Raw genomic sequence first — 19,598 nt, forward strand, 5'->3', positions numbered from 1 at the left:
GTAAAGCTAAGCACATCAAGTCAAGGCCTAAAGCAGCGTTCCATTGGTTGTATATAGCCTGATTAACTCTTGCATGACTATGTATGCCGTGACCATGGGTGTCTATGCAGTGAAATATATGTTAAAAGCATGTATGCATGTGTTTGTGATGCTAGAGCAGCAGTGGAAGAAGTATTCGGATCATTTATTTATGTAAAAGTAGCAACACCACAATGTAGCAATACAGTGTATATAATATTTCACTCTGAAATGTAGCAGTAGAAGTATAAAGTAGCATCAAATGGAAATACTCAAGTAAAGTACAAGAATTTTTATGGTAGTCAAGTAAATTTACATGGTAACTTTCCGTCACCGTGTGAGATTGATTGAAGGAGTGAATTAGTGAGATGAAGGTATGTGAAAGCAGGGTGGAGAGTCCAGAACATAAAGGACTGTGCAACAGTAATTCATCCATGCAAACGTCTGGTAATCAAAACAGCAAGTTCAGCACAAATCCAAAACACATGGGACCTGTCTGCTCTCATAGCCTTTTACCTAAACATTCTCCCTCCTCTCTTTTGAAGAAACTGTCAAAACAGATTTACACAAACAGACGTATTGATGCAAGCTAATGTCAAGTGATATCGATTCTTCAAGCCACTTTTGCTTTTCTCATGTTGGGAATGAGGAAAGAAAGGCAGCCATAGACTGTTATGTGGGCCAAGAACCATCAAAGATGGAGAATATAATTTGATCTCTGTAGGGAGGATGTGTATGTTTGAGTAAATGAGTGTAGGTGTGTGCCTGCTTCTACCTCACACTGTGCACCCCATATGTGCGAAGGTTAGTTAACACGTTTACAGCAACGCCTGTAACATATTATTGTACTTTTACAGACTATTTTCCAAGTCCATTCACAGCCTCATAACCCTTCCACTCCCCTCCTGTCTTTTCACAAGACATTTTAAAAGGAAAACTAGCTGTATCTCGTAACAAATCATGGTCCCTGTAAAGCACGGGTATAATTGAAAGCTGTTTGAAATACTGTGGCAGCTCATAGGGCTCAATAGTGGTTGTGTCCACCTGGCACGAAGGCCTACTGCCTGAAAAAAAAAAAAGCACTGCAGGAATTGACAAGAAGTCAAAATAGGTAGAAAATGGAAGATAAGCTCTAAGTAAGTCTATATTTGACTTCCAAAAACAGCACTATATTTAAACAGTGAACATGAGCATAGCACAGTTTCGGCCAACCACTGACAATTCCAGTCCGTTTTTTGAACTATCTCAGAATGACAGCAGGTTCAGCCAGAGCTTTATCCTGTGTTGGCACAGTGAAATGGAGTGTGGAAATAGCTCTGGCAATATAAGAGTATCATTAAACTGAAGCTGACTGCTGAACATGACTGAATACATTAGCTGTCTAAAGACCATCTTTTACAGTCTAAACCATCTCTTACAGTTTAAACACCAAATAGTAAAGATTTATTTGGATCTTTAAAAGACTTAAAAATTAAAATCACATGTAGTATACTTATGTTTTTTTCCATCTGCATGTGTATATTTGACATATTCTTAATAGAAATCGAATGTTGCCATCAGGACCAGTTCTAAATTGAGAAAATTTGGGGAATGTAATAGTAGTATAGTATAGTACAGTACAGTACCGTACAGTGCAGTATAGTATAGTATAATGTAGTGTAGTGTAGTGTAGTACAGTATAGTATAGTGTACTGTAGTGTAGTGTAGGGTAGTATATTATAATATAGTGTTGTAGTGTAGTATAGTATAATATAGTACAGTGCAGTGTAGTATATTATAGTGTAGTATAGTGTAGGATATTATAATATATTGTTATAGTATTGTATATTATAATACAGTACAGTATAGTGTTGTGTAATGCAGTATAGTGTAGCATAGTAACAGTAGAACAAGGGTGTTATTCACTCAGTCAGTCAAACTGATGTAGTGTGATTCCTGTTATTTCTTACAAAATCCTCTCTGGAATGAAATTATAGATTAATGCTCCTTCTTTCCATAGCCCAAGTCTAACAAATATCATAAAAATTAATTCATAACATTGGGCACTTCAGCTTGGTGTAAATTGATAACGTGCCTCTGCATATCTCCCCCATGACAACTCTTTCCCGCAGACATAAATCTCAGATGCAAGCTAGTCTTTGTTTCTCCCACAAAGTGTTCTCTCCTTGTCTCTTTGGTGTTGCTTTCCTTGGGAGTTATGTCTGGATGAAAGTGTGTGACATGTTTATTTTTCCACAGCTGGTGAAGACAAGAGGTTCGGTAGACAGTGCATACACACATACTAGATGCTGTTTAAATAAGCTTTTTCTGCTGTGGACAATGTTTTGTAATGGTTTATGATGCGAAGAGAGCTATTGCCATTACAGATGTTACTTTTCTGTATGTGCTTCAGGCAACAGTGATTCACATCACTGTCATCAGAGGGCAGAGTAACGATAATTTGTAACCATGAGATTTACAATATACAGTACTCATTCACTTTTTCTTTCAGTTCAAAATTTGTGGGCAGCAGTGGATGATGTAGTCATGCAATATAACATTGCAATGAGGTAGGCACAAAGACAGTAACAGATGTAGACGCATCAAAAATAGATTAACAAGCTGGGACAATGGTAGGTATGATAGCAGTCTGGAAAACAGAGGGTAAATGTGATTACACATCAACACTTTCAATGACTTCCCAGTCACTCAATATCTCATCTGTACTTCTCTTTTAACAGGCTTTTGCGTACCTTCATCAAGGCCATAGTTGCATCCCGTGTAATGTTAATGCACAGGAAGACGACATGTTAGTCCATGATGAGCTATAGTAAGGGGTGCAGACTGCAGTGTAAGTAGGTTACACCTCAGGGGCCCTAAAGACACTGTCTGGTTTCAAACAGCCAAAGAATTATGACAGGGTTGCAACATCTGCTGCCTGAGAGGAAGACAGACAGTGATAGATGGCCAGGTGTGTTTTGTGTGTGTGGAAGTGCCGCATACACACGTACAGCCCAGATAACAGAGCATACATACTGTACGCGCACATGCGTCTACAAGCAGACCAGTGAGGCACCAGTTAAATAAGCAATGCATACATCTGTGACAGATGACAATGTTAATTTACTGTGAATCAAAAATGAACACAATATGCGCAAACATACGGGTGCACATACTGTATGCAAGACACACAATAACTGCTAAAAAAAAAAAAAAAACCTCACACACAGACACTAACTTGTTTATGATGGCTCACTGTTCAATAACTGTCAACAACTTCCATATGAGCACATTTCCAGTTGAATAAATAATCCCATCAGAAGAGATAAAGATTAATGATGTATTTATCATCCCATGACAAGAGCTCCACGCTACACATAAATGATCAGTATCAACATGTCAATGCCAAATCCAATTTGATGAGATTACTGAAGAGTAGGAAATATAATGCCACTTCCTTGTCAGGAAAATTAATGCTGCATTTATAAAACATAACATGCACCATGTACTTTGAAGACATGAACTTTTCCAGCTGCCATAATGAATCTGTACATATTATGGTTAAAATGCAAATAGAGCTGGTTGCTTCGACACACTATTTTTTATTTCAGCATGACTGACTGACAAACGCATCAATCTGTGTGAGTGTCAATGTCTCCGTGCACACAGGTGGCAACTGCATCATCATGTGTGTCAGCATTATGTAAACCAGTAAGCCCATTATTATATGAAGAGGAAGAGTACAACTTTACTTATAATTAAACTGTAGTGACCTTTTATATGGTCATTAATGTCATCATTTATCATGCATACAGAATATAGCAAGTGCAAACGATCCAGACGTGTTGTGGCACGAGCAACAGATCACAGGAAAAGGCAAGTGCTGACAGTGAAACCTCAAGTGTTTGGTTTGGGCGTATCACATCAGTCCGTGTAGTTTGTGGTATGATAGCAACAAATTTGTGATTTTGCGGTTGACTCTTCAGATTTGTGATGTTACCTTAAGGCAGAGCTTATAGTTTGAGTACTGTTTCATGTTAAGAAAAAGAATTTCACTGATTGAGACACTTTCTGTTAATGTTGAAAGCATTTTAATTATGAATATGTCCGACTTGGTTTGCTTTCAGACCTTCAAAAACCCTTAAAAGCTATCCCTCCCTGTTTGCCTCTGCTTCCTCTCTTCCCGCTGGGTTAGGGCTGGGTGAGGGAGCCGGGCTGAGTGCTGCAGGGGTCTTGCGTCCAGTGGGGATTGGTGGCAGGATGGGCTTGACGTTGGATCCGGGCCTTCTTTCAGAAGAGGGAGTCGTGACAGCAGCTAGTTGATCTGTGCCTGGACGGGCAGCATTGGGGGTTTGGTCAGATGTCATGTGGTCTGAAATGAAAATATTTGACTTGATACAAGCACAGATATAGAGCCACATCAACATTGTAATCCGATTTTGTTCTGATGATGTACTCACAAAACTCATAAATAAATGACAAAGGTAAATGTCAAAAATACAGATGATATGAAATAGTGTTAAAACTTGTAACATAAAAATAATAGTAGAATAAATGACTTGCCTAAACTATCTCTTCCTTTCAAAAAATAGCATGCATACCATCTGTCTCTGTTTTCTGTGCTCTCTCTATATTTCTATAAATAGAAATTCCCTAAAGTGATAAAAAAAAACAACAACAAACCTTCCAAGGTATGTCCCTGGACAGACATGTCTAGTGGCTCCACTAAGCCAGACAAGGCCCCGGCTGAACTGGGTACAGACAGCACTGAACTCGCATGAGACTCATCTGAGCTGTTTGTGAAATGAGGAAAAGAAGGAATGGAGAGAATGACAAAGAGACAGATAAGAAGAGAAAAGGGGGAACACAAAGAGGGACCAGTGTTTCCATGATGGTGCTCGATGATGACGGAATTAATTGCTCGAATGCCTCAATAGTGTGACTTCGGGGATGATTGGTACTCATTTAACAAACAGGTACAGGTTTATGTTATTTATTCCGGTTATGTAAACACAAGCGCACACACACACACACACACTCACAAACTCACAATGCAATGCAAAAATCCAAAACGAAAAATACAACAGGATCCTCTGTTACAGTAAGTGAGATAGACACTTACAAGTAGAGACACATCCCTATTATGAAGAGTGGTGCTAACAAGCACCTAGATGCCTGGAATCCTCTATAGAAATACTGAAGGGCTGAGTAATGCTAACTGTACATACTATGGGTATGTATCACTCTGACCATGTTGACAGAACTTGAAGATTTTCCACAAGTTTGGTGAAACTTGCCTTCTGAGAACATGAAATACATTTCAATGGAGCACAAATGTATCTAAAATGTAATCTCCTAAGAAAAGATACTGAAATAAATTGTGTGGACATGCACACACACATACTATATCAACATCTGACTGATTAAATTCATATTTGCAGCCAATTTGTGTGGTAAGCCTGTTTATTAAGCAAGTGTACACACTGGGGAGTCAAAAAATCAGCAAAAGCCATAAAATCTGAATTTATGAGTGGGTGTATTTGTGTGTACTCAATGAGTGTTTGTGCACGGCTTTTACAGTACCAGTAAAATGAGCTATATAAAAGTGAACATATGTTGTAAAAGGAGCCCAAGGGAATAATACAGAATACCACTACAAATACAGTTTTCTGCTTCTAAATCTTTAGCTTGAGATTGTTTTATAGGAAACAACAAGACTTTCTCTAGATAGGCATACCTCATTTTAAATCATACAACTATAATGTATGTGTGTGTGTGTGTGTGTACTTACCTACTGTCTTCACTAAAATGGGTACCAGGATCATGACTCAGTAGTGATGATGGTGCTGTTTGAGCAGAGCTGAGGTAAACAAAAAAATAGGACTAAATTTAATCATTCTTCTTCACCGCTATAAATCATATGGAAAAGCAATTACACCCTTATAAGGACATAATCTGTTACAAAAGATGAATTTTGACTTTCAAAACAAGTACAGCCATTCATTCTTTGTTTAATTCAGATTAAAGCTGTGAACAGGTGACAGGTGAATTTTAGAATAGCTGAGAAGAGAGCGCACTACACAACCCCATCACATTAGCAAACTAATTCAAATAATTTGGGCACCTGCCACTTCACCCTCAAGGTCAAACAATAACCCAAAACAAACCATCAAAATGCAGTTAGGACAAGTGCTCAAATTAAACCAATTTGGCCCAGCTGAGAGAGTCCACTTTAAATTAAGCTCTAGAGTGCAGTGAAGTGCGTGCCACTTATAATGAACCTTTTGAAGAGCTGGCTGTAGACCCCTGGACTCCTCCCCACTATAGCCTCTCTCACCAGCTGCTCACGCCTCCTGATGGAAGCCAGCTCCTGCAGAGTAGAGAGTTAAAGACAAGAAGCAAGAAGAGTAGTTGAAGTGGGAAGGTGAGAGGAAGGGCAGACAAGCAAGAATTGCAGATGAGAAAGAGGAGAGGAAAGATGATGTGGAGGGTGATTTAAAGGGGGGAAGAGAATGGGGCAAAAAGGGAAGGCAAGGGGGGCATGGAAGTGATGATGTATGGTAGTGGGATGAGAAAGAAAGCAGCCTCCTGTTAGAGGATTGGGGATTATTTTACCATAAATTTGGTTGACTCTAGATGTCTATTTAGCATTCGCTTACAAGCTTCATTACCGATAAATTTTTCATCAGACATCATGTAACTCACAGCAGGGCTCTTCTGAGGGCTGAGCTGTGCCTGGATCTTGGTAAAATAGTTTCTGTAGGAGGGATCTGAGGGATCCAGAGCTGTTGCAGAGAGTGACATAGTGCCTGAGCCTGACCTTGACAGGTCTGAGGGTGGCCTCTCCTCTGGCCCGTGACCTGAGGCTGGGAGAGAAAGAGGCAGACACTGTATATCAGTACCTTGTATGGTATGGATGTTCACAGCACACACACTTAAGGCGCCTTTAGAGTGTAAGTTTATCGCATGTCACATTGTGTGAGATGCCTATGATAAAATCTTGGTTGCAATCTGAGTCAGACTGTAAGATATCAATATGAGGCATGTCAGATTCAGATCAAAGTTCTTTTTAGTTTCACATCCATCACTATGGTTTTTGTGTGCCATGAATGCATTAAGGAGAACGAGTGTGTTTCCCCCCTAAACTTTGTTTAAATGTCGAAATGTCACAGTGTATTCCGTGTCATTTCATGTTGTAGTCTGATGGGTTTGTTTGTAGACGTGGGTTGCAGCGGCAGTCACATTGTGAGAATTTGTCTTTGGTCACTTAAGCTCCACATCAGTTGCTAGTGCATGTGACTCACAGTGTGACCTAGGATCATCATTATGGATTGACTACCAAAGATTTGACCATGTTTCTCTCACAACTGTCAACCTTTGTCTCAGACAAGGGACCTTTATGCAAAGGATGCATAGACTGTGTATGCACGCATGCACATAAACAGATAATGCACCATGTAGGGGCAGACATACATACATGTGAATCCAAAAAGAAACTCAAAACAAAACTATACTCAGTGACATTATTGATCTATTTAGACACCAAATCCAACTGAACGCCACCATAAAGCCCCTATACAATATGCTCTAAAGTATTAAAACCTTTCTGTCTACATGCTGTGAAATTAATAGGCATTTATATTTTAGAAAAAGACTGCACAAGGCACTCTTGACTGCACTTTGCATCCTGTGCCTTGATTCATAAATTAGCACCCTGATGCTTTGAATCTGCTAACGGGGAAGCTGAACAAATAAACAAACACACACCTGTGGATGTGTTGTCTGGAGACGCTCGGCTGTTGTTCTCTCCTTCTCCCTGCTCATCGAGCAACAGGTAATCCTTCACTACCTGCCCCAGCATCTGGTAGGCTTCTTCCCAGTCATCTAAGCACACACATACACATACACATACACACACACACACACACACACACACACACAAAATGTGCTCATGTACAGAGCCAATGCATATTCTATCAAACAGTAATGAATCAAAGACATGGGGATGATGACCTTAGTATAAGGAGGTTCTATCAAGCAGTGCATAAAAGTGATGAGTGTCCCGCGCTCCCTATATGTTCATCTCATTAAGAAAACAGCTTAAATGTCTGAGTGCTTTCATGAGGGAATGATAAACACAGCTATTCTGCGGCTATGTGCCCTTAATACATCTAGTAATTGGATTTAAAGTGTAGTGTATGGATTTTAGTGAAGTGTGTTAATTTATCTAAGGCTGTACCAATGACACATGCACTGCACTAAGCCAGGGTATTTTTAAATTTGTAAGGAACCACAATGACAAATGAACAAACCAATCACACCAGACTTTCACATTTCTTTTTTGCTAACACCACATCCAAAGGTTGAACAAGGAGAAAGAAAAATCTCCACTGGGAATCAATTAAGTGTTTTTTTTCTTAGCTTAAAATGGATGATTGTTAAAAAATTAATTGTGAATATTTATAATTACACATTGTACTACAATTAAACATGAATTAACCAATTAGTACAATGGATCTGATTAGTCACCAGAGGAGATTAAACTATCATTATTATATTCTATACTGCAGACTTAAAATAACAGCTAATACCATCTGTTAACATGAAAGAATACATTTCAAGCCATGTCGTACCACAGGGGATAACATTATCAAAGAAGCCTGGCCGTTGCCTGTTGAAGTTGGCGTAGAGTTCTATACGTGACACGGCCATGTCGACCTGTGCCGGGGTGTAGAGGCCGCGGCTTTTCAGGTGGCCCGTGTACTTCTCCAACTGGGTGGGGATGAGCAGGATGTATCGAGGCTCAAAGTGGCTGTTCTTCAGACTCAACACACCCTGTAAAGACAGACAGTTTGCTTTTCTGTGACAGAGGGTTTGATATTCTGTTAAGTGAAACTTTGTTTGAACTGTGTGATTCACAGCAACACGAAACCTTAATCCACACTGTGCTATGGAGACTTTGGGAAGAGAAACAGAGTATTTAACAACTGAAATCCACTGGAAACACACTAAGCTACACAGAGAGGTAAAAACTATGTAGTATTTAACAGTATGTGTGTCTTATCCCGAATCACTGAAAATATCAACTACCACTCACTACCCCAAGGGGTGAAAACAATTTGTCACTATTGCTCTTTGAAGCAAATTTACAGATATTTTAAATACCTGCATTAGTTAAATAACACTCCAGCAGAACAAAACTTATGCTGAAAGGTTTACAGCTGTTTTACATAACTGTCTAACAAGAAAAATTTTTTTTTCAAGTTTTCAAGAAATTGCTCATAAAGCAAAAGTGTGTCTTATCATGTTAGATGTGCATCAGGACTCCCTGCGGGTTTCAGCTGAGGAGTGTTGGTGGATCAGAACACAAAAATTAAGTTTATTTCCCAGAAGATTAGGTTAGCTGAAGATGGCTTAAGTTTATTCTATTTGAAGAACTGATCAGTTCCCCTAAACAAGCAAACTTCTAAACATATTCTCACATTTACGGTAAATTTAATAACTGTATAACTGTGAGATGTTTAAGGATTAAAGGTTAGACAATGTACTGTTTCAGGGCTTTGTGAAGAATGCATATATTTGTTTTTATTTCACTGGCAGTGTGTTAAAAACTTTATCTAACATTTTGTAGCATATATGCAGAATATGTTTTTGGCACATCCTCCATCGTTACTGTACTGTATGTCAGTGTAGTGGCTTTACTGACCAGATATGGTATGAGCCTGCTTGATATACTCTCAAGCACAAGTTTTCCATATGTACCTCTAGTTCCATATGCACACAGCAGGCAAGTCCTTCTCTGGCCACGTCCTCTATGGAATCTCTGGTCAGACCGTAGCTGTGACCCCCATACTGCATGGTCTGGATAAACTTACCCTAAAAGGGAATTTCCAGTTATTACGGGGAAGAATGAGAGAACATTTTATTGCACCACTTTATTGCCTTCATGTTACCATAGCAATGAGCTACATTTATCTCCTAAAGTAGACATAATAATTGATCGGCATACACATCCCCAGCATGTTCAGTCAAGATTAACAACCTGAAGTCATTTGCTCACCTGTGACATGAACTTTTGACCTGGTGGTCAGGGCAAAAATCTCTCTCTCTTGGTTACTTCTCACACATGACCCTTGACCTTTTGTCTGTCTTCATTTGGGGAATTTTCATTTGAACAGCGTAATTTATAACTCTCAACAAGCTTATGGCTCATGCCAAATACATGTGGCGACATCACTAAAACAACAAGAATAGAATTTGAACCTATAAATACAATGAATGAATGACTTGCTATGGGTCCCAAAAAAAGTTACCTTGTATACATTTCACCACAGTCATTGTGTTGTTGTTTCTGCAAATGTAATTTTTGAGTATTATTCTTGAAGTATTATTTTATTTAAGCATGTTTTGAGTATATTATTGTTGCTTGCTACATTTAAAATCACAGCCATTAGAGAGCGCAGATTTTGTAAAATCGTTGGCCTGTCGATTAAATGACCACATGTGGAGCAAGTAGCAGTGAACATTATGTCAGCAGGAGACTGACTAACTTTGCTGTGCTCTTTTTCTCCATTTTGAAAACTGCATACAGCATGAAAGGCTGTGTTATACAATGATAACGTAGAAAAAATCCATTAAATCCATTAATTGTGATCAGTACATTTAAAAGCTGTTACTTTTTACTGATAATTTACAGATGTCGTACACCATGTCCCTCAAACGTTTTGTTTTTGTGCCTCAAGCTTCCTAAATAGGTCACTGAAAAGCATCCAAACACTCAATTATAAACATAATTCTTGTGATTCCATATTACCAGAGTTGGTAGCTATTCAAACAAAATTACACAGCAGCCCCTTCCTTGTGTTTACAGCACATTGAAGAGTATAATAAGTACTGAGGACTGCTGATTGGGATTAATTTTGTGTAAGAACAGTCACAAGAAGTGGATTCAAGAGGTTATGATTGCATAGTTACTGAAAAGCACATCTGAAGGAGCGAGGGGGAGAGAAAGAAGAAGAGGGCAGCTGATACATGAAAGGTGAGAGAATGAAGAGTAAGAAGGGGGAAGACTGGACGGCAATAAACCAAGAAGTTGGCAGCAGAAGGGTGGAAGGAGAAGAAGAAGAATGAACAAATCAAGTAGAGGAAGGGACAGACTGTAAAGTTAACCTGATCCACCTCCTGTGTAGAGAGAAGACAGAAGGCATCAATACCAGCATCAAAGCCCTCACTGTGTAAATCACTACATGACCCAGACCTCTGTTCTTTATCCCCCACAGGCAGCTTGACACGAGGGACAAAATAGAAAACAAATGTGTCCCAGACCTCAGGCCTCAGGACTCATTTTTCAAAGTCTAAAACTGTAAGTCCACTGATTTGATGCTTTGGTTTTATTTAAAACATGTCAACATACAGTCTGTGTAATGAATGAGAGTCAGTTGCTATTGATTAACACAAATACAAACAGACCATGCAGATGAAATCAGAGCCTGGCAATAAGTGGTGTATTTTGTGGAATTTTGACCCAATATTGGCATATGATGGTGTTAAAAGCATCGCAGAAGATGCTGTAATAACTTTTCCTAAAGTAAAATTTAATTAATACAGCCATAAAAAGCTCAGTCCAACTAAAATGTATCTTTATTAAACAAAATATCAGCCAGTTAAAGTATAGTAAATCCATTCAAGTAAAACTAATTATCTCAAGTACTCAACTCATTACGGCCAGTGGGAGAATTCAATTTGAAACTTGCAGTTACATGAATCAAGTGCACCTTTTCAACCTTTTAAAAATCCCAGCGTACATTTAATTAACTCATGCTTCAGTTTTAATGTTTGCATGATTTATGAAACCGAGCGCACAAGATTATTTTGAGTGCAGAACTCAAAATAACCTTGAGACCTGTATTTTATAGTCAATCCTAGAGTCTGTGATGTCCAAAAAAAAAGCTTAATGACAAGCTTACGCACCATGTGAATGATATTCTGAAAGTCTTCTTCACTGACAAAATGATAATCACTTCCATTCTCTTCTCCAAGGTAAGGCCCCCTTGTGGTATGACAGGTTCTGTGGGAACAGACAGGAAGCGCACACACTTAAGCACAGAAACACTCAATCTGGACATTTCATGCAACGTATCCTGCCATTTTGATTTATGATGTCTAACTATGTGAAAAATCCTGGACCTGCAACCACTAAACACGGCAGGTAGAGGGGCTAAGAGCCAGAACAAGACCCCTGTGTGTCTGGAATGTTCCAGACAGTAAAACCAACCACTTGATGAGAGCCAGGAATATATCATTACCTATAGATATACTGTAGGTTTGACTTACACACTGCTGCATATGTTTGGCCCCCGCATTTAAAGGATTGGTTTGGATTTTGTCAAATCTTTTTTAATACAGTACTCACATGCCATAGTTGCACTACAAAGGGATCACTTCACAGTCAGTATGGACAGGAGGATTGATTACAGGGAATAATAACTCATATGGCATGTGAGTATTGTATTAAGATAGGCTCCAAAAAAATCCCAGTTCATCATGTAATGTATCCAGGCTCATATGGTTCCTTTTTTCACGATGTAATATGTATATAACATATTCATTTATATCAAAACTTGGATTAGGGTTGCTAGTGCTGTCAGTCCCAGTGAGAGCACTCTATTTTCTAGGCCTGTGCAGCTTTCAAGTCATTGTTTTGGTTCACCACACTCGACAGTGTGGTTAATATCTTGGGCAGCATTACACGACACTATGTGAAAGCTGAAAAAGAGCAAACTGACCGAAAACTATTGTTTTACTTGTCATACCATTGATGTCACTATCTACAGGATCTGGGGAGTGGATTTATTTGGAAAGCATTAAGGTTCCCATTGACGTAACTTGTTCTACATCTTAAAAAACACAGAGCAGACAAGTAATTTCAAAATTTAACATTTCAGTGATGATATGTGTACTCAAATAGAGCAGAGACTGACCCATAGGCAAAGTATTCGCTGAACTCTTGGCACAGTCTGTGGGCCAGCTCTCTTTTCCCACAGCCTTGAGGACCAGTCAGCACCAGCATAGGATACGGAGAGTCTGCACTGGGAAGAGTACTGCTTGGACAAACACAGGTTTCTGATGAACTTTAACCTTACAGATATGTTCACCGCTTCAGATTCAGTTATCTCTCCTACCTAAGATGTGCAAGACTTTGGTAGGAGAGAAGTATAATAAACCAAGAAGTCATTTTTTGAAAGCCACTCCTACAGTCAATATAAACAGGAGCCTTGTGGACAATATGGATGTGCTTTTTCTAGGAGGCACAGAGGGGAATGGTAAATTGACTGTAGCTGCAGCGTTTTATTTGCTGATGATGGATGTTTTCAAAAAGTGCTGATACATGAACTCATTTTTCTTTCTTTTAGGGAATAGATAATATGAGCAATACAGAAACACTGCAGATAAAGTGCTGCTCATGCCTGAAAAACAACTTTCTCCGTAGCTGATTATAAAAGATATCTATGATTATGACTAATCATCACGTTCTGATTGTTTGTAAATCTTCACATTTAAAGCGCACTTCCCAAACACCGCTTCAGCTCTTTGGCTCAGTCAACATTTTTAAAATCACTTTCCATTAATATTACATTAAAGGAAATAAATAGTTAATGTTACATGAACACAATATGCTGGGCAGTTTTAACTTCAGATTTGTACTACACAGGACAGTTCAGACGTGGTAATATTAAACAATATCATATGTTCGTACCAACCTATCATAGAGAACCTGAGGCTGCATCAGCTGATACACCAGGTGGGTCATGTGATCCCTAGCTGCCACCACATCCAAAGGAGGGTCATACTTGTTTATCGATGATACCTGGGATTCAAGGTAAGTAACCGAGCATCATAAACCACTCCACATCCAAGAAAATGAAGACAGCTGCAATAGGTTAATGATATCAGTGTAGTATTCTGATGTCTTGAGCTATGTGTTGAACCTCTGATTATGAAATTACCTGAAGATTAATCATTATGTTTATTCATACCTTGTCTTCAGCTGTGACTTTCTCTTGGTCCAGCACCATCAGATGTTGAAGGAGGAAGACAACTGACAGCCGGTAATCTGGCTGCTCCTACCATATCAGGTTCACATGGCCAATATTACAAAAAACATGCTGTGAAGCTATACATAAAGCACAAATGTTTTCTGTGTTTCATTGGTGAAAAACCATCAATTTTACAAAGCAATGTACAGATGGAAGTCATAGAAATTTAAGTGCTTACAGGCTGGGTACAGAACACATAAAGAGTAGATGCAATAAAATGGATCTCTACCATGGTCAGTATAAGCAAATGCGATGGAATGTTCCCACAGCAGTACAAGGTAGTGGTCAGTATAGGCTTAGGTTACCTGTACAGGGTTTCTCAGAAGATTAAGGTCCCTCAACAGGAAAAGATCATGAATGTGCTTGCACTCTTGAATTTCACTTATCTGAAACAAAAACACAAATCTCTCTGTAATAGTTTATTCGCAGTTATCAAAATTTTAAATTTGTTGAGCGTCAAAGTTGATTTTCAATGTTAAAATGTCAATGTCAAAGGTACAGACAGTGGCAGAAAGGGCATACTCTCTACTTGTCACTTGTGTGACATTTTAACTCATTCACCCGGACCAGAATTTCCAAACTGGCCAGTGTACTCACATTTTGACAATATATTTAATACTAGATATACATTTTATTCAGGATTAAAGACAATTTCAGATACCAAAATTGAAAAATCCTTATACAATACATGTACTTTGTTCATTCATAGGGTAGGCTATTCATAATTTCAGTAAATGTGTGATGCAGATCTGTATTTGTATTTAACATTTCAATCTCATAAATTAGCTGAATTGCATTTTAGACTCAGGCTGACATATAGTATTTCTGCTGTAATCCAGTGCTGATACTTTCTAAAGCTTCCCCCAGATCAATACCAGGTTTTTCTCCAGGTTGATGGAGCCCAGCAGGTGGAGGTTCTGGAGGCCAGACAGACTGGTAACACGGTTCAGGGACAAATCGAGAACTTTCAGAGTCTTAAGATTCTCCAACCCTTCGATCCTCTCCATCTGGTTCCCCCTCTGGACGCAGACAGGAGAGAGGACACATTTAAAAGAGGCAAGTACATGATAATCATGCATATGCACACTCACATAAATGGCTTCCAACCACCACCTCTACTTTATATACAGTCAATGATTCCCACTAATCAATATTAATGACATGCCATGGTCGCTCTGCCGGGTGCCTGAACCTTCCTTCCCCTCAGTAGTGAGTTGAGTGGCAGGCCTGCATCTCTCTGCTAGATCCTGACAGGTGAGGACTGACAGCCAAACAGCTGGTGAGGTGCTAATGCAGCACATAAACCAGTTAAAGAACCAGACCTGAGCACTCCTCTCTTGTCAGGATCTCCAGCCTACTTCGCACCTCATTCCACTGACTAAAGTTGTTATCAAGCCGTCTGGCCACACCTCGCCCTGCTCTTGCCAAGCATGTTGCCTGGCAGAGGGCTGCTGTCAGTGGGGGTGGGTGACTGCGATGGTCCCTTGAAGCTCTGGGTCAGTGCTGTGATGGGCTGGGAAACAGTCTGGCTGACAGGGCCGTGCTGTTTAGGGAGGCAGCATGAGAGGTAGAGGGGTCAGGGATGGGATTAGATGGATGCTGGACGGACAAAGTGTGTATGAGTGCGCATATGTGTGTGTGTGCGCTGAACTTGGTCCAGGCTTACTCAAACACCAGCAGCTGGTCCCAAAGCAAAGCTACAGACAGGGGAAGACACAGCCGGACCGATGGCTGCTGACAATGAGGAAACACTGATAAAAGACAGAACATGCATGTGCGCACACGTGTACACACACACACAAGCAGAAAGAGAGGGAAAGAGAGAAAAGGCCTGCTGTTGGACCATATGGTGATTCTCGAACAGGGGGCCAAGGTTTTACTGAATGTAAAAATGCAGCCAAAAACAGAGACATAACGAGAAAGACAGAGAGGAGAGAATAGAGAGACACAGGAACAGGTGAAATTGAACATAGATAAGGTGAAATACAGGGCACAAGAACTCCAAAATAACTCCCACTGAGTGTGTGTATGTGTGTAGATACTAGACAACACAAGGAGGAAATCAACCTGCTGAGAAGTGATGACATACTGTTCATGTTAATGTACAAGCTGCCAAGCGATGGCAAAGAAAGACAAATGAGGTTCAAGCTTCAAATGCATGTTTGTAAACCTGTGTTTATGTGTACTGTATTTATGTCTCTGTGTGAATCTGCACTCTCGTTTATCACATTTTATGACCGCGATACAGGTAAACCTACAAGGCAGAGGTCTGTGAGAGGCAGGTTGTCCAGGCCGTTGATCTTTGAGATCTTGTTGTGTGCCAAGCTGAGTTGGGTGAGCTTGCAACAGCGCTCAAGACCACTGATCTCACTGAAGCTGTTATCTGAGAATGGAGCATGTTAAGAATACATATGTTTGTTTTGACATAGTGTACTTTTAGAGACATTGTCATATGTGTTTAAAAGGTACAGAAAGAAGCTATGGGGTTTGTGACTGACAGGATACGGTCCAGGTCCAGTTTACAAAGAGATGTATAGGCAGACAAATCCTTCATTTTTGTCATACAGTTGTGGGAGAAATTGACCTCCTGAAAAAAAAAAAAAAGTAGCACACTGTGAACAAAAGTAACAAAAACCACATTAATATACATCTCACTAACGAAATTCTTCAACTAAATCCATAGAGTATGGAAAAGAATTTTTTATTCGGTAAAGTTCACTGTCATTCAAGGGCAGTTAATGCCTTGTAAGCATATTAAAAGTGACTACAGATGGGCTATGGAAATCCAGGCCTATCTTGAGGGAATAGAGACTGAGGCCCGAGCCACCAATCAAGAGTTGTCTTTTACTGTCAGCTCAAGGTCCTGCCTTATACCTTTAGGTTCTTGGGTGGCTGGAATCCAAAGAAGTTGGAGATTTGATTGTGAGAAGCATCCAGGATGATGAGGTAAGGCATGTGGCTCACACAGGATAAATCTAGTGGTTGACAAAAGTTTGAGTAACTTATCAAAGAATTTAAAAAGTAATGTAAATTAATGTTTTAATTATATCTTTTTATACAGTATCCCTCTGCAAAACAGCCAGAGCCTCATACAGATAGGAAGAGAGGAGATGCAGGTCATGTGATTCTAACAAAAAGTCACCTTTAATTTTGTTGTGTGGCAGTTCCAGCTTTTGAAGATAGACATAATTGCATAAAATGGAAACATCCCTGAGACTGTGACTCTAGAGTAAAGAAACATAAAACCCTGGTTAGTCTAAATCAATCTCAAATTCAAACTGCAAAGGGCATTGCCAACATAACATCAAGACACATTGTGATTGTAAACAGATTTGTCAGGGATTGCTTCGTCTTGGTAGATAAGACATTAAATACACATGCAAGCCAAATAAATGTCATTTATGAATACAGTCTGTGCGTGTAGCTATGTCTTACAGGCAGAGACAGGTGGTGGTAGAAGTACTGCAGTCCAGTGCAAATGCGTCCAAGGTGAGATACACAGCTGGACACCACCTCAGCAGTTAAAACACCATCCTTCTGTTGACATAAATAAATAAATAAATAAATAAATAAATAAATAAATAAAATCTAGTGTTTTAATAGAATAAGCTGGTATATGCCGTGGAGGCCTTGCAACATTTACAGCAGTGCAGTAGTTCCCCTGCAATAATAACGCAATTACAAAATTGTAGTGAAGAGGGCATATGGCATGAGGCCACTATAAGCATGTGGTCACAGCTTCCTGCCTCTACAAGCACAAATGCACGTTTTCATGCAGCACATCCACACACAGACTATGCCTATAAAGGCTGCACAACACTATCTTTGCCGTCCATGCAGCTATTACTGTACATGTTGCAAACAATCAACTATTTGACCTTGCAGTGCTGTTTCACATCCCCAGACCTCTTGTGCAAGGTTACCTGCTTAACCTGTTGCATAACGGAACAAATGTGGAGATTTATTCCAAGTTTTTCATCCATCAATACATTTACTGCCTTTTTTTTAAACGCTGAATCATTCAACTTGTAGTCATGAAAACAGTAAAATGAGAGAAACTGAAAAGAGAGTTCCTAAGAGGTATGCAGACGCACCTTAACTAACCGTTAACTAGCTGAGGTGTGGTAGCTACTCCTTACCTCCATCTCTTCGTTTTCTTCTGGCTCCTGGCAGCTGGGTGCCTCTGCTAAGCGAGCGTCTGTGAGGGACCCTGGGGGACAGCAGCAGCTAGGCGACGCAGAGGAAAACTGTCGACTCGTTTCCTTCATTATTTCATGATGAAAGCTCGGCGAGAAATGACACTAGAGTGACTCCCAAAGCAGTTAAAGTCAGGAATTTGTGAGGTAAAAGTTTGAATATCCGTCTCCCAGTTTGTTAGCTAGCAAGTTAACACTAGGTTTTAACAAGACGCGTCGCCTGCCTCCCGTTGTCGCTTAGCAACGCTAAAAGAAGTGAAGGTGAAAGGAACTATGGGTCATGTAGTCTGCTTGCACCCAAGAGCGATGGTGGATTGTGAGCAACTCGACAGGCCTGCTTGTTGAAACTTGTAAAGAAGTAAAAAGTAACATACTAAGTGAAAACCTTTAAATATACATACATCCCAGCCACATAAATGTGAGGTAGTTATAGTAGAAGTATTACTTACAGGTATAAAGCAGGTGTAAGCAGTTTGTTTTGTTTCTCAATGAATCATAAATAAAAAGACGAGCCAGTTACACTGTTTACAGTCCTTACCTTATTACTAAAGCAGCAGACTTAAAATTCTGAGGTAACACTCCAGAAGATCAGCTAATAAATGGACCTTGTGGTCAAATTGTTTTCTCAATAACTTTAGTTAAATTTAGCTTATGTCTAACATTAGTATTAAAACACCTCTCGATTGATTTCCCAGCATAGACATTCTGACGTCACAGTAGGAAGAGCTCAGGTGTAAATAATAAAACTAACGGTGGCTGAGTTGCATTTAGCTGCTTCAGTTTCACTGTCTTGTTTTTAAAAGGACTCTTGAATATAACAAAGCCATTGTTAGTGACATCTGTGCCTTTCCCACTATAACAAATCAAAATGTCTGAAGTAAAAAAAGGCATATTAGTGAGTGGCAGCAGTTTCTAATGCCGTGTTGTACATTTCAGGGGTGGTGCAGCCCTTTTGTTTACTATTGGATTGTACCTTCATGGATCCGTGACAGTGGTCACAATAGGGCTGATAACACAACCAGGGTTTGCAAATATGACAGTGCCAAAAAGATTCCAGAAGAATTGGATTTATGCCCACACCAACACAAGCATGCATGCTGCCACGATGTCTGTTTATTTTCCAGATTCCAGTATGCTGCACTTCAGCAACTCATGCTTCAAACCTTGTCACATAACACATCACACCTGTCAGGTCAACTTCATCCTCGAAGTGTTGGTTTTGGATCCGTCTCACACTCCGTAGGATATGATGGGGTACATCTTTAGTGCATCAAAATAGTGATGGACTACAGTATGCGTTCATGTGTGG

General features: G+C 39.7%; 1 protein-coding gene across 4 annotated transcripts; it reads right to left on the reverse strand.

The window, feature by feature from the left end:
• Positions 1 to 3,194: 3,194 nt before the first annotated feature.
• On the reverse strand, positions 3,195 to 19,002 carry lrguk (leucine-rich repeats and guanylate kinase domain containing). Of its 4 annotated transcripts, none has more exons than XM_044343237.1 (21): positions 18,828 to 19,002; positions 18,233 to 18,320; positions 17,529 to 17,630; positions 17,236 to 17,317; positions 16,968 to 17,068; positions 16,599 to 16,680; positions 16,352 to 16,476; positions 14,969 to 15,112; positions 14,399 to 14,479; positions 14,034 to 14,120; positions 13,758 to 13,864; positions 12,978 to 13,097; positions 11,968 to 12,064; positions 9,760 to 9,873; positions 8,631 to 8,832; positions 7,765 to 7,881; positions 6,703 to 6,863; positions 6,279 to 6,367; positions 5,789 to 5,857; positions 4,681 to 4,790; positions 3,196 to 4,369 (listed from the first exon to the last, which is right to left on the reverse strand). In XM_044343237.1, exons 2-21 carry the CDS (start codon positions 18,236 to 18,238, stop codon positions 4,146 to 4,148), a joined length of 2,220 nt encoding a protein of 739 aa, XP_044199172.1. In that variant the 5' UTR covers positions 18,239 to 18,320; positions 18,828 to 19,002; the 3' UTR covers positions 3,196 to 4,145. The 4 variants fall into 4 exon arrangements, 3 of the variants coding, with proteins under 3 accessions (XP_044199171.1, XP_044199172.1, XP_044199170.1); XM_044343235.1 differs by having other exon boundaries at positions 18,233 to 18,377; XM_044343236.1 differs by lacking the exon at positions 18,828 to 19,002 and having other exon boundaries at positions 3,195 to 4,369; positions 6,703 to 6,857; positions 18,233 to 18,636.
• Between the last annotated feature and the right edge of the window lie 596 nt (positions 19,003 to 19,598).

This window comes from Thunnus albacares, chromosome 23 (assembly GCF_914725855.1).
Source record: "Thunnus albacares chromosome 23, fThuAlb1.1, whole genome shotgun sequence".
NCBI classification, from domain to species: domain Eukaryota; kingdom Metazoa; phylum Chordata; class Actinopteri; order Scombriformes; family Scombridae; genus Thunnus; species Thunnus albacares.

Coding starts and splice junctions, on each gene's coding strand:
- lrguk (XM_044343235.1), bottom strand. CDS start 18,361: ATGAAGGAAACGAGTCGACAGTTTTCCTCTGCGTCGCCTAGCTGCTGC. Junction 17,318..17,528: donor ACCACCACCTGTCTCTGCCT/GTAAGACATAGC, acceptor TCTTTACTCTAG/AGTCACAGTCTCAGGGATGT. Junction 8,833..9,759: donor GTGTGCATATGGAACTAGAG/GTACATATGGAA, acceptor CTGTCTTTACAG/GGTGTGTTGAGTCTGAAGAA.